The following is a 15,700-nucleotide window of genomic DNA, read 5'->3' as shown; positions in this document are numbered from 1 at the left end:
AACACAGACACACAAACACATACATATATATACATATATACATATATACGACAGGCTTCTTTCAGTTTCTGTCTACCAAATCCATTCACAAGGCATTGGTCGGCCCGGGGCTATAGCAGAAGACACTTGCCCAAGATATATATATATATATATAAGCCTAGTATTTATTCTATCGGTCTCTTTTGCCAAACCGCTAAGTTACGGGGACATAAACACACCAGCATCGGTTGTCAAGTGATGTTGGGGGAACAAACACAGACACACAAACACACAAACAACACACATATATATATATATACATATATATATACGATGGGCTTCTTTCAGTTTCCATCTACCAAATCCACTCACAAGGCATTGGTCGGCCCGGGGCTACAGCAGAAGACACTTGCCCAAGATGCCACGCAGTGGGACTGAACCCGGAACCATGTGGTTGGTAAGCAAGCTACTTACCACACAACCACTCCTACGCCTATATATATATATGATGGGCTTCTTTCAGTTTCTGTCTACCAAATACACTCACAAGGCATTGGTCGGCCCGGAGCTATAGTAGAAGATACTTGCCCAAGGTGCCACGCAGTGGGACTGTACCCAGAACCATGTGGTTGGTTAGCAAGCTACGTACCACACAGCCACTGCTGCGCCTATATTATATATATATATATATATATATATATATATGTATATATATATATATATATATATATATATACGACGGGCTTCTTTCAGTTTCCGTCTACCAAATCCACTCACAAGGCATTGGTCGGCCCGGGGCTATAGCAGAAGATACTTGCCCAAGGTGCCACGCAGTGGGACTGAACCCGGAACCATGTGGTTGGTTAGCAAGCTACTTACCACCCAGCCACTCCTGCGCCTATATATATATATATACGACGGGCTTCTTTCAGTTTCCGTCTACCAAATCCACTCACAAGGCATTGGTCGGCCCGGGGCTATAGTACAAGACACTTGCCCAAGATGCCACGCAGTGGGACTGAACCCGGAACCATGTGGTTGGTTAGCAAGCTACTTACCACCCAGCCACTCCTGCGCCTATATATATATATATACGACGGGCTTCTTTCAGTTTCCGTCTACCAAATCCACTCACAAGGCATTGGTCGGCCCGGGGCTATAGTACAAGACACTTGCCCAAGATGCCACGCAGTGGGACTGAACCCGGAACCATGTGGTTGGTTAGCAAGCTACTTACCACCAAGCCACTCCTGCGCCTATATATATACGACGGGCTTCTTTCAGTTTCCGTCTACCAAATCCACTCACAAGGCATTGGTCGGCCGGGGCTATAGTACAAGACACTTGCCCAAGATGCCACACAGTGGGACTGAACCCGGAACCATGTGGTTGGTTAGCAAGCTACTTACCACCCAGCCACTCCTGCGCCTATATATATATATATACGACGGGCTTCTTTCAGTTTCCGTCTACCAAATCCACTCACAAGGCTTTGGTCGGCCCGAGGCTATAGTAGAAGACACTTGCCCAAGATGCCACGCAGTGGGACTGAACCCGGAACCATGTGGTTGGTTAGCAAGCTACTTACCACCCAGCCACTCCTGCGCCTATATATATATATATATACGACGGGCTTCTTTCAGTTTCCGTCTACCAAATCCACTCACAAGGCTTTGGTCGGCCCGAGGCTATAGTAGAAGACACTTGCCCAAGATGCCACACAGTGGGACTGAACCCGGAACCATGTGGTTGGTTAGCAAGCTACTTACCACCCAGCCACTCCTGCGCCTATATATATATATATATACGACGGGCTTCTTTCAGTTTCCGTCTACCAAATCCACTCACAAGGCTTTGGTCGGCCCGAGGCTATAGTAGAAGACACTTGCCCAAGATGCCACGCAGTGGGACTGAACCCGGAACCATGTGGTTGGTAAGCAAGCTACTTACCACACAGCCACTCCTGCGCCTATGTGGGGGTTTTGCCATATCTTGTGTCTTTTCTTTTATCTCTTTCTTTTATCTCCCTGACTCCAAATGTCATTTCTATCTAATGTTTATGCTTTCTTCTTATTTTCTCTCTTTTTTTTTCCTGTCCACCACCCCACTCCCCATCCTCATCCTCACTACCACCGTCTCCAACGCAACCACACCATCTCTACTACAACCACCATCTCTCTACCGCCACCACTACCACTATAACAATCACCACCGTCACAATCATCACCACCATCACCACCACTTACACCACCACCACTTCCACCACCATCACCACCACTTCCACCACCACCACTTCCACCACCACCACCACCACTTACACCACCACCACCACTTCCACCACATCACCACCACTTCCACCACCACCACCACTTCCACCACCACCACCACCACTTCCACCACCACCACCACTTACACCACCATCACCACCACTTCCACCACCACCACTTCCACCACCACCACCACTTACACCACCATCACCACCACTTCCACCACCACCACTTCCACCACCACCACCACTTACACCACCACCACCACCACTTCCACCACCACCACTTCCACCACCACCACTTACACCACCATCACCGTCATTTTCACCACAACCACCATTATCCCCACTAATCACTATCCCCACCCTTACAATCACCATCACCACCACCACCATCATCACGATTTTCACCATCGCCATCATTACATCTGTCCACCTATGTCCACCCTCGCCCTGCCCACAAACCGAAACCTCAACGTTGGTCTTCAACTCGTAACTCGCCAAGTGCTGTTGAGCCGCACGAAATCGACTTCGATATAGTGGACATCACTAACAGCGGTACCATCACTGCGACCATCTATCGAAGTTTCACGACGCTGTGCACACTCAACATGTTACACTTCCCTTTCGACGAACAAACTTGTCCGATCATCATCAAAAGCAGCATCTCTGCACAGAACATGAATCTCGTTTACGCCTCATCAGAAAGCAAGTTGAAAGTACTCTACGAGGATTCGCGGCGCAGTTGGTTCAACATCGTGATCTCGGAGCACAAATGTAACAGAACGGGAACCAACAGAAGCATCATGTTCCTTGTATCTGCTAAACGGAAGCCAATCTACCATGTATTCAGCAGTTTAATACCGTGCAGCCTTCTCGTTTTCATCGCATCGCTCTCTTTTTTCTCGCCTCCGGAGAGCGGAGAACAGATCTCGCTCAGTATCACCAACTTCCTGGCGTTCGTCACCTACTTCATGGCGTTCTCGCAGAATTTTCCAAAGAACATGGATCTCAAGACTGTGCCGATATTCTGTAAGTATTTTCAACTACATTTTCGAACTTGTGTGTGTGTAAATTTTTTAAATATTATTTATTCTCCATAACATATTTTTCATTTGCTAATACAATAACTCGGTACTACTAGCGAACCGTGGTCCCCGGTGCGCGCACTCGCGCATCCGCGCTAGCTAGTCGTAAGTAGTCGATCCTACTGGGTATCTTGGTGGATTCTTCCTTTTCGCCTTCGGCCCAATGCGTCCATGCTGCCTACAAAGCACGCGGAGTTCTGTTTTTGATTCGACGGTCATTCGGAATGCTCACAGCAGCCATATTCCTACCGCTCTATGTCACGCTGGTGAGACCCGTTTTGGAGTACGGGATTCAAGCCTCTTCTCCTTATCTTCTCAAAGACATACATCATCTCGAAAGAGTCCAGAAGCTGGCTACCCGCATGGTTCTTGGTCTCAAGCATTTGTCTTATGAAGAAAGGCTGAAGACGCTCGACCTTTATTCTCTCGATAAACGACACCGCTGTGGTGATCTCATTCTCGCTCACAACATCATAAGCGGAAAGTGTAACCTCTCGAAAGAGCTGTTCTTCACACCTGCTCCAGAGCGTCGGCTGCGGGGTCACTCCGAAAAGCTCTATCTACGACGATTTCATCTCAATCGAAGGAGAGGGGCTTTCTCCGTCCGGGTTGCGGATCCGTGGAATAAGCTGCCGGATGAGATGGTGAAGATACCCACGACCGCTGGGTTCAAAGTCTCTCTTGACCAGAAATGGCCTGAACTCTTTATATGGTCACCCTCCCTGTGCATAACTCCATGTCCTCCTACATGGCCTTGCTTTTGCTTTTTGGGCCAAAAAATTAAATTAAACTAAATTACAACGACTTGCACATATGGAAATGAAAAGATTCGCGCATGCGCGATACATGTTTGTATTTCAAGGCTGAATACATATCAAAGAAAATGGGTTTTTTTAAAAACAATGTATATAATTTCTTTACACAAATTAAATAATATTTTTCGAACAAAGTAAATAAAACGCAAAGTAAATAATAATAAAAAAAAAATTTTAACCCTAACCCTAACCTTAGTTTGTTTATAAACTTTTGCATACGCGCAAGTCGTTGTAGGATCGACTACTTACGACTAGCTAGCACGGATGCGCGAGTGCGCGTGAGCGTACACCGGGACCACTGTTCGCTAGTAGTACTCAATAACTCTGCAAATAATATTTCCATAATTCTCAATTTTAATATGTATTTTCAAGCAAACATACAGCAGCAACTGAGACTACATAATGGATTGTGTAATAACACTGGTTAACGAAATTAAATGCATTGTACTCATTATGAATGCAAACCAACATTTTTAGACTAATTTTTCATGTTGATTTCAAAATTTTATTCCATTTGTATGCAACACGTATCAGTTTTTGAGTAGACACATGCAAATATTTACATATTTGTATATATGAAATCATTAACGTAATAACATTACGTTATGCGACATCAATATTAGCAACTGGGAAGCAATTGACAGCAACCGTGGAGATTGGCGACGTACCGTAAAAGAGGGAACACAAAGGAGTGACAGAGGGAGAAAGGAGAAATGGAAAGACAAGAAAAGACGTCAACAAGAAACTATGACATTACAACCAGCCAGGAACAGTCTTCGCTGCATTTGCAGCACCTACCAGAGGGAGTGTTTGTCCAGGATAGGACTACACAGCCACAGCAGATGTATTAGGACATGAAATGGAAAAGCTGGACTAGATTATTTTATGCGCAACTCCCGGGGTCGATTTGCTCGACTAAAGGCGGTGCTTCAGCATGGCCGCAGTCAAATGATTGAAACAAGTAAAAGAGTAAAAGAGAGGTACATCTGTGGAAGTGATGTGTCAGAAATCATTGTTTGTGTGAGTGTGTACGTAGTTCATCTGAGATCAGTAGCCTACCGTGGAACTTCGAACATTACTCTCGGGTCTCTGCGGTCGTTGAAAACCTGACGTGTCGTAGATCTTTCTCGTTTGCCTGCTGGGCGTTTCTCCTCTGGTCTGTCTGTCTGTCTGCCTGTCGATCACCGTATTTATAATAATCGTGGCAGCTAGAAGGACAGACATACTGCAACAGAGTTTGTACCTAAATAGGTCAGCTCATGTCCATTTGAACTTCAGCTGACATGGCTGAGGTCGTAGGTCAAAGGGAAATGATCAATCACTTTTTAACAGGACAAAGAAAAGCTTTTTTCGCGCCTGTTGATCGTGGTGGTTTGGACGCCCAAGAATTCTTAGATTCGGTTTCGAATCTAGGCCTGGAGAAGGAAGTGTTAATTTTTACAGACAAAACAAACCTAGAACAACAGAGTTAGAAACATTGTAATTTGGATTTCCTGCGGCGTTCCTGATCTGGTTGATCACGGTAAAGTGTCCAGCAGTAGTTAGCCAGCATACTGTCATTCCGGAAGCCTTGGTACCGTTTCTCCATAGCACTAATGTCCCGGCGAAATATTTCACTATGTCCATCAGACACTGCTCCAAAGTTATTTGTGAAGAAATCCTGATGGGAGTCCAAGACGTGAACCTTCAGCGACATGCGACAATCATTGCTAAGTAACATTTCGGAAGATTCTTGACGCCATCCTTGTAGTCCATTGCCTTCTTGTTGCCCAAGAAATTCTCACAGGTCCAATTGAAAGCAGTTCCAGTTTATCCAGTGTTGTCTTGATGTCGACATCTGTGAGTACTTCTCTAATTTGGGGTCCGACAAAGATACCCTCTTTCAACTTCGCCTGTGTGATTTGGGGAAACTTTTCTACAATATACTCAAACCTGACATTTCTCTTCCTTACAAACTGAGTATCTTTCATAGGCAAAGGCATGAAGTAAAAGTTCCATATTTTCATTTGACTCATGAAGATGAACGGAGTGTGCAATAGGAATGGAGGACATCAAGCTCAAACAATATATATCTCAAATCACATCTCAAACACGTACCAACCATCACAATCGCAACCAACCACACACACACACGTCGATGGAACCCTGGGAGGTCTTACACCTAGGCAACCTAGACCCCGCACACATTCATTTAACACTAGGTCAAAAACGAAAACAATTGAGACAGCTAACAGCAACAGGCCTCGCCACCCACATACATTCTCCAAAAATATAGATAGCACTCCTTTCTCTAAAAACTTAGATAGCACTACACCGAGACCCCTAAATAAAGCGGCGGACGCGCTATTCTGTGGTACACACTCCTATTCTCACTTAACGCTAAGGACTTAGCTAAATCCTTCTTGAAAATGCTAGACTCTAACTTCCCCCGACAACATAAATATCATTCTATCTTTAATCGATCCACCCTGAAACTATCTTATTCTACCCCACCCAACTTCGAATCTATTGTAGCAGCCTCTAATAAGCAAAAGCTTTCTCTTTACTATCAAAACTCACATAACTACAACGCCAGTCATACGAACACTCAACACACACACACAGCTCCAGCACAGATACCCTTACATTAGCCCACAGCAACAACCCAACCCATCCTACTCACACTGCCCGGAACACCGCCACAATCTCTACCACCCTTACAAATAGTACAATTAATAACAACAATAGTAATAATAGCAATGATGGTAATGATAACATTAATAATACTAATAATATAGAATCTTCTACCCCCTTCTATAACCTCTCCTCTGTCGATATTACCTCCTCTATTCCTGAACACAGTCCTCAAAATTCACCTAATTGTAATTGCCGTCCTGGAACCATCTGCCTGTTACAAACTCATTACAGAAGATAGAAAGTAATTTACAAATGCACTGTCCTTAATCTATTACACAACTCTACAGCCATATACATAGGCTCAACCAAAACTTTTAAGCAACGATATGCCGCTCACCATTCTTTTAGATACGGTAAACATAGTAAATCTACAACACTCGCCAACTACATACATCATCTCAAAAATACAAATATACTCTATACTCTATCATGGTCCATACTGGACTCAGGGCTTCCCTACCGTGGTCAAAGCTCAACCTGCAAATTTTGCCTGAAGGAGGCACTTCACATATTAAAGCACAACTCTCCAGCCCTGCTAAATAAACATAATGAGGCACTAAGCACATGCAACCACCGCTTTTTTTACACATTCAAATTCTACCACAAATCCAAATGCCTAAACGACCACACAGTATATTTCCACAATACCCCTTTGGTAATCCCAATAACCTTATAAATCTACATTTTAACTCTTAATCCTTATCTAATTCCTCACTCATACTCGAATATCAGTCATCTAATTATATTCGTGTGTATATGCATGCGTGCATATGTGCATGTAAATGTATGTGTGCGTGTATGCGTGTATGTATGTATGTATGTACGTACGTATGTATGTATGTGTGTGTATGTGTGAAGGTATGTGTGAATGTATGCAAGGTATATATACCTGCGTGTACAGGGGCGATAATACATACAGATACGCGTATATAAGGATGTGCATGTGTACATATACATATGAGTACGAGTTGTAGAAGTAGATATTGATAATACCAGTTACGCAGTGGGGTCGATATAATCGACTTAATTTGTGTGTCTGTCCTTGTTGGTCTCCTCTGTGTTTAGCGCCTTGTGGGTAGTAAAGAAATAGGTATTTCGTCTGCCGCAACGTTCTGAGTTCAAATTCCGCCGAGGCCGACTTTGCCTTTCATCTTTTCGGGGTCGATTAAATAAGTACCAGTTTCGGTCTTATTCATATCATTACCTCTCATAACCTATATAAATATATATACATATGTTACTTTTGCCTTTGTTTTACAGACCATGTACTCGTTTATTCGTTGGTGATGACATCAGTGTCAGTATTCAGTGCTATCCTCATGGCCATTGCCCGCTACAAGAACAAACATGAATGTCGTATGCTATTTGGTTGCTATCGGGATTTGCTCACAGTGTATCCAGAAAAGGAAGAAGGCACGAGAAGGGATGAAATTCATCGCCGAAGGATGTATGCCCGCATGAAGCTATTCAACTCGATGCTTTTTCTCTTATTTATGATTGGTGCTCTATTTCTAGTAATAAAAGTCTTCGAGGAATTTTTAGATAAATTTCCCTCTCCAAATATTCCCAATATATGTACTGAGAGTGCTTAATTTTACTTATGCCCACAAGATAATATACACTCATACATACATGCATAGATTCAAGCATGCATATAAGTATTAAAGGATACATCAGTGTTTCTCAAAGGGGAGGCCTATGGGACGGTCGGACAAGTTGTTTTGAGAAAATTTGGTTTAAATGTTTGACAACTCAGCACCGTCCATTGGACGGGGGGCGTTTTGCTCGTATAATTATATTATAATGTTAATAAATATTTAATATGTGTGTATGTGGTCATATATATATACCTGCTATAATACTGTATCCTGTTATACTGCATTTCCACACCTTATACTCCTTCACACTCCTTTACACTGTACTATTTCTAACCATTTTCCAGTTATTTTTAATTATCATTATAATTACTTTACGATATTTATTATTAATATATCATAATTTTCATGATTTATATGAAATTTTTACCAGTTCCCTTTTTATTTGTATCCAAATTCACTCAAAAGGACCCCCACACTTTATTTTTATTATAACCCCCTTTTTCGCATTAATTTTTATCTATTATAATCTTTCTCTTTTACTATATTATCCTTGTGCTTTCATATAATGCTGGTATGGTATACCATTAAGTATATACTTCCTTACTTATCGTGTGTGTGTGTGTGTACTCCCATATATATATATATAATATATATATATATATATATATATATATATATTATATATATATATGCATACGTATATATATATATATATATGTATATATATATATATATATATATATTATATATATATATATAATATATATATTATGCATACGTATATGTATATATATATATATATATATATATATATATATACCGGAGTAAAAGCAAAAACTGTCCGACGAACGGCAACGCGAAACTCAGAGTAACAGGTTTTGTGGAATTTTCTGCTGCTTTAAATAAAGTATATATATATATATATATATGTAATAATATAAATAATATATAAATATATGCATATATACATACATATATGTACATACCTACATATATAGTTAATCCAAACATGAAAACGAGTTGTAGACGTAGATATTGATATGTATAAACTTCCGTATAAATATATATATATATACATGTCTAACATATACTTATGTATACATCTTCATATATATACTTTCTTCTACTACTAAGTACTGACCTGTCCAACCACCTAATCTATATTCCGAAATTCTTCATTCCATATTACTCCCCCTCTCTTTGCCCGTCACTTAGACTCTATCACTACATAACTGACACTCCTTTACCTTTTACATTATTATACCTCTCTCTCTCTCTCTCTCTCTCTCTCTCTCTCTCTCTCTCTCTCTGTTGCCCCCATTCTTTTTATATTTTTACACTCTGATACTGTTCTCTCTCTCTATCACCCTCATCTCCCCATTCCTACTTTCAAATTGTCTTGACTGACCACTAACTGGTACACTCTCCCTTATTATCTCTCTTGTTTTTCATTTTTCTTTTTCTTTCTTTTCTTTATTCCTCTCTTCCTGTTTTCGATTTGACCTTACAAATACATTCCCTACTTTTAGGTCACTTTAAATAAAACCCTTGATTCAATAGCACTGTATACAAACTCTATACTTGGAATGACCAATTTTAAATACTATTGCATTTTACTAACAAGGTAGTGGAATCTTATATGTATACCATTCTGCCTAAATAATGGATCTACAAATGCAATATCCCTGCATATCTCAAATCTATTTTCATTCTTCCACTTCACTTTCTATTTCATATCTTATCTAAATTAACTATTGCTTAACCATATTCTCACACCGTCTCCGATGAAGGGATATATAAAATATCCCAGAAACAGCTGTAAGGCCTTCTATTTATAAATGCTCTAAAACCTTCACAGCCTTGGTTTTTTCATCTCATTCTGAATAAAATTTTCTATATACACATGCAGGAGTGGCTGTGTGGTAAGTAGCTTGCTAACCAACCACATGGTTCCGGGTTCAGTCCCGCTGCGTGGCACCTTGGGCAAGTGTCTTCTGCTATAGCCCCGGGCCGACCAATGCCTTGTGAGTGGATTTGGTAGACGGAAACTGAAAGAAGCCCGTCGTATATATGTATATATATATATATATGTGTATGTGTGTGTTTGTGTGTCTGTGTTTGTCCCCCTAGCATCGTTTGACAACCGATGCTGGTGTGTATACGTCCCCGTCACTTAGCGGTTCGGCAAAAGAGACCGATAGAATAAGTACTGGGCTTACAAAGAATAAGTCCCGGGGTCGATTTGCTCGACTAAAGGCGGTGCTCCAGCATGGCCGCAGTCAAATGACTGAAACAAGTAAAAGAGAGAGTAAAAGAGAGTATGCTGATATATGACCTACGCTGGACTCCTTATTCGCATAAACACCAATCCTGGAGCTTAACTATGATCTATCCATAGCACTTACCCAGCATTACCTGACACCTTTGGAAGGCGGCGAGTCAGCAAAAACGATAGCACGCTGGGCGAAATGATTAGCGGTAATTCGTCTGCCGCTACGTTCTGAGTTCAAATTCCGCCGAGATCGACTTTGCCTTTCATCCTTTCAGGGTCGATTATATAAATACCTATTTCTTTACTACCCACAAGGGGCTAAACACAGAAGGGACAAACAAGGACAGACAAGCGGATTAAGTCAATTATATCGACCCCAGTGCGTAACTGGTACTTAATTTATCGACCCCGAAAGGATGAAAGGCAAAGTCGACCTCGGCGGAATTTGAACTCAGAACGTAACGACAGACGAAATACTGCTGCGCATTTCGCCCGGCGCGCTAACGATTCTGCCAGCTCGCCGCCCTACATAAATACCAGTTACGCAGTGGGGTCGATATAATCGACTTAATTTGGGTGTCTGTCCTTGTTGGTCTCCTCTGTGTTTAGCGCCTTGTGGGTAGTAAAGAAATAGGTATTTCGTCTGCCGCAACGTTCTGAGTTCAAATTCCGCCGAGGCCGACTTTGCCTTTCATCTTTTCGGGTCGATTAAATAAGTACCAGTTACGCACTGGGGTCGATTACATCGACTTAATCCCTTCCCCAATTTTGAGATTACCTGACACCTTTCGGCCATATTCATATCATTACCTCTCATAACCTATATAAATATATATACATATGTTACTTTTGCCTTTGTTTTACAGACTATTTACTCAGTTATTCGTTGGTGATGACATCAGTGTCAGTATTCAGTGCTATCCTCATGTCCATTGCCCGCTACAAGAACAAACATGAATGTCGTATGCTATTTGGTTGCTATCGGGATTTGCTCACAGTGTATCCAGAAAAGGAAGAAGGCACGAGAAGGGATGAAATTCATCGCCGAAGGATGTATGCCCGCATGAAGCTATTCAACTCGATGCTTTTTCTCTTATTTATGATTGGTGCTCTATTTCTAGTAATAAAAGTCTTCGAGGAATTTTTAGATAAATTTCCCTCTACAAATATTCCCAATATATGTACTGAGAGTGCTTAATTTTACTTATGCCCACAAGATAATATACACTCATACATACATGCATAGATTCAAGCATGCATATAAGTATTAAAGGATACATCAGTGTTTCTCAAAGGGGAGGCCTATGGGACGGTCGGACAAGTTGTTTTGAGAAAATTTGGTTTAAATGTTTGACAACTCAGCACCGTCCATTGGACGGGAGGCGTTTTGCTCGTATAATTATATTATAATGCTAATAAATATTTAATATGTCAATTGTATTTCTCTATTTCCTTTAATATTTGTGTATATATATATATATATATAAAATATTATTGGTGAACAACCGTGCTGTTTACTGCTGTGATTTTTGCTACTAAGTATCGGTTAAACTTTTGATTAATCTACTACAAGATTATTCATCTTTCTATTTCACATAATATTATATATATATATATATAATATTATATATATATATATATATATATATATATATGTATATGTTTGTATGCATGTATGTATTTATGTATATAAAGAGGCGCGTGTGTGTGTGTGTATGTGTATGCATATGTATAAACATATGTATACATTTATGCATGTATGTATTATGTGTATATATAGATGCGCGCGTGTGTGTGTATGCATGTGTGTATGTATATGTATGTGTATATATGTATATATATACATGTGTGTATATATATGTGTATGTGTGTGTGTGTGTGTGTGTATGTATATGTATATATATGTATATGTATAAGTGAGAGTCTCCTTATTTACCTAAAACTCTATTTTTCTAATTATTCTTTTATTCTTTTATTTATTCTTTTATCTACTTTACCACCGATTCCTTTGACCACTCCCCTAAGAATGATAGTTTGCGCCATGCCTACCCCCAAAAAGTCCCCACCACCACCCCTTTAAACCTGCCTAAATGTATAAATGCCAAAACTACTCTTGTCACCTAGCTTCCTGATGATTTCTTTTGAATGAAACAGTTCTAGTCCTGTAGAAGCTCCTTCTATAAAATAAATATATAATATATATATATATATATATATATATATATATATATATATATATATATACATATATATATATAAAATATATATTGATAAAAATGGTAAACAACAAAAAAAAAGAAAGAGACCTCGATATTATGTAAATAGAGGAATTTATCTGTAAATGTAATGTGACAATTATTCGGTAGCCATGATAAAACTCAGATATATATATATATATATATATATATAATATATATATATATATAGTTGTATTCGGAATGGTCATTTTGCCAGTTTAGCCAATAAAAACACACGCACTATATATTTGGTGTTACTTTGGTGATATTTATTTTTTACATTATACTTAATCTTATATCGGCCAGAGTTCTTTCGTCACACTCCTGTGACCGCATCAGTGAGCTCATTCAGCGCACGAGGAACGGAGAGGTGGTATGCCTTCCCACAGATAAGTCCGGCAAGATGTCAATAGACATCTTACCGAACTACATCCAGGCAATACAACCTCATATCGCCAATACGAAAGTAACCACATTACAGGCGCAAGAGGAGAGAGAAAAGGTCCTCAACGCCCATATGATGATGTGGACAATTGTTCTGGGACCCCAGAAACGCACAGCTAACAATTTCCAAGCCTGGAACAATGATATCCCGGCACTGTATGGACTTCGCAAGGACCATAAAGTAACCACTGACCCTGTAGCAGGACCACCAACAAGACCAGTCTGTGGAGCGAATATCGCTTGCAACTACAGAATCTCCTACTTCCTCTCAATGATCATACGCCCTATAATCCGGATGTCACCTGATGTTTGTGACAGCACGGAAGATCTCCTCAGCAGGATCAACGACTGTAACAACACTTGCGACGCGACCTGACAAGATGTATGGTGGGTAAGCATGGATGTGGTATCCCTATACCCTCGATCGACTTGGTTTTTGCGGTGGAGAAGTGCGTGGAGATGATCAACGAGAGCAAGGTGGAGTTCCGCATGTCAACACAGAGGAACTGGGCCTCCTACTTAGCTGAATAATGAACGAATACCTAGATAAACATGATCTTAGTAGTTTCTGCCCCAGTAGATGTTTAAGAGGTAGACCGCCTACAATTACTTCTATGGCAGGAAGACCCTATAGAGAGATGGAGCGATGGACCAGAGCCATACGGACCCCGCAAATGTCCATCAGGTAAAGAAAATGATCGCACTTGCACTAGAAGCTAGCATAAGAGTTACCCTAAAATGCCACACGTTTAAGTTAACAATAAAATATATGCCCAGGACGAGGGGCAGCCATCGGCATTAGTAATCGGCCGGTGATGTGGCCAACCTTTTCATGGTATGGTGGGACAGAAGGCTTAAGTAACCCTAACACAGAACTCCATACTCGTGAACATGTACTCTCGCTATGTTGATGATATCAACATAGTGGTAAAGGCACCCCCCACAAGAGAGTACTTTTGAAATAGAAATAGAAACTAATACTATGGAGAGCATCCAGCAAATAGCTAACTCCGTCCACCAGAGTATTAAGGTCACAATAGACTACCCTACTAAACACCCCAACCATAGACTACCAGTACTAGACACAGAACTCTGGCTAGAAACTGAGAATAATAAAACCCAAATCCTTCGTTCGTACTATGCCAAACCTATGGCCTCCAAATACTTGATCCACCGGAACTCAGCTATCGCGGACAATGCCAAATTCAATATTTTGATGGCAGACCTCCTCAGAATAATGCGAAATGTGTCCCGCATGTGCGAGCCTACAGAGTTAAAGAGACACATACAACATTTCATTCACCGCATGCAGTTCTCAGGTTACAGCCATAAAGAAAGGATCAGAGTATACAAAGGAGCCATGAAGAAATTTGATAATATCTTATGTAATGATAGGAATGGGATTTGCCCACCCAATAGAAGCAAGTCATGGAACACTATGGAAAGGACAAAGAAGAAAATAGGGAAGGCCAACTCTTGGTATGATAGCCACAAATACCAGAGTGTCATGTTCGTCGACACCACTCCTAGAGGTGAACTGGCGTACCGCTTTAGAGGAATCCTAGACAAACTTAAGCTAAGATTAAGTTGTTGAAAGCCTGGCAACCCTATCAAATCCATAATCGTAGAAACCTACATTTTAGTAGAACCCCCTGTACGGATAGGTACTGTACTGTGTGTAGATTTAGCCCACAAACAAACTGTAAAGCCAGAAATGTAGTCTATAGTCTAAGATGTATAGAGGGACGATGCAGTAACAAGACAACGACATACCGTAGGGAAACGGCAAGAAGCATAGGAGAGCGAGTAAATGTACATTGGAGAGAACTCAAGAAGGTAAAAGCTCATCGATTCTGTACAACACACCCGAGCAGGAACACGAGGCTCAATCAACAACATAAGTTAAAATCTTGTCCACATCATAGAACAGACGCAACAATCATCATATTACGGAAGCTACACACATTATAAGATAAACCTAGCCTGAATAGGAAACTGGAATGGAACAGTAGCACACACCACAACATATGACAGAAGAGGATCCCCATAAACTGGTTACAATATAAACAAAACAAAAACAATAAAATAAAATACACAGATAAATAAACAACTGGAAGTAAATAACTATATACATTTTTTAATTAAAAAATTTTTTTTTAATTTAAAAATTAAAAAATTTTTTTTATTTAAATTTTTTCTCTTTTTATTATTACTAGTTTGTTGTTATACATACATACATACATACAAGTATACGTAATAAATGATAGAATATGATAAGATATGATTAATAATATCATAATAATAATAATAATAATAATAATAATT

General features: G+C 40.3%; 1 protein-coding gene across 1 annotated transcript in view; it reads left to right on the top strand.

Annotated features, from left to right (window-relative positions):
• LOC115225492 (acetylcholine receptor subunit beta-like) overlaps positions 1–11,963 on the top strand; it is a 35,249-nt gene extending 23,286 nt beyond the window's left edge. Inside the window, exons 5-6 of the mRNA XM_036513851.1 lie at positions 2,751–3,277; positions 11,561–11,963. Coding sequence (XP_036369744.1) covers positions 2,751–3,277; positions 11,561–11,892 — 859 coding nt within the window. The 3' untranslated portion in view covers positions 11,893–11,963. The remainder of the gene's footprint in view (positions 1–2,750; positions 3,278–11,560) is intronic.
• The last annotated feature ends 3,737 nt before the right edge of the window (positions 11,964–15,700 follow it).

This window comes from Octopus sinensis, linkage group LG27, assembly GCF_006345805.1.
Source record: "Octopus sinensis linkage group LG27, ASM634580v1, whole genome shotgun sequence".
NCBI lineage: Eukaryota > Metazoa > Mollusca > Cephalopoda > Octopoda > Octopodidae > Octopus > Octopus sinensis.
This window is presented reverse-complemented; position numbering and strand designations above follow the sequence as displayed.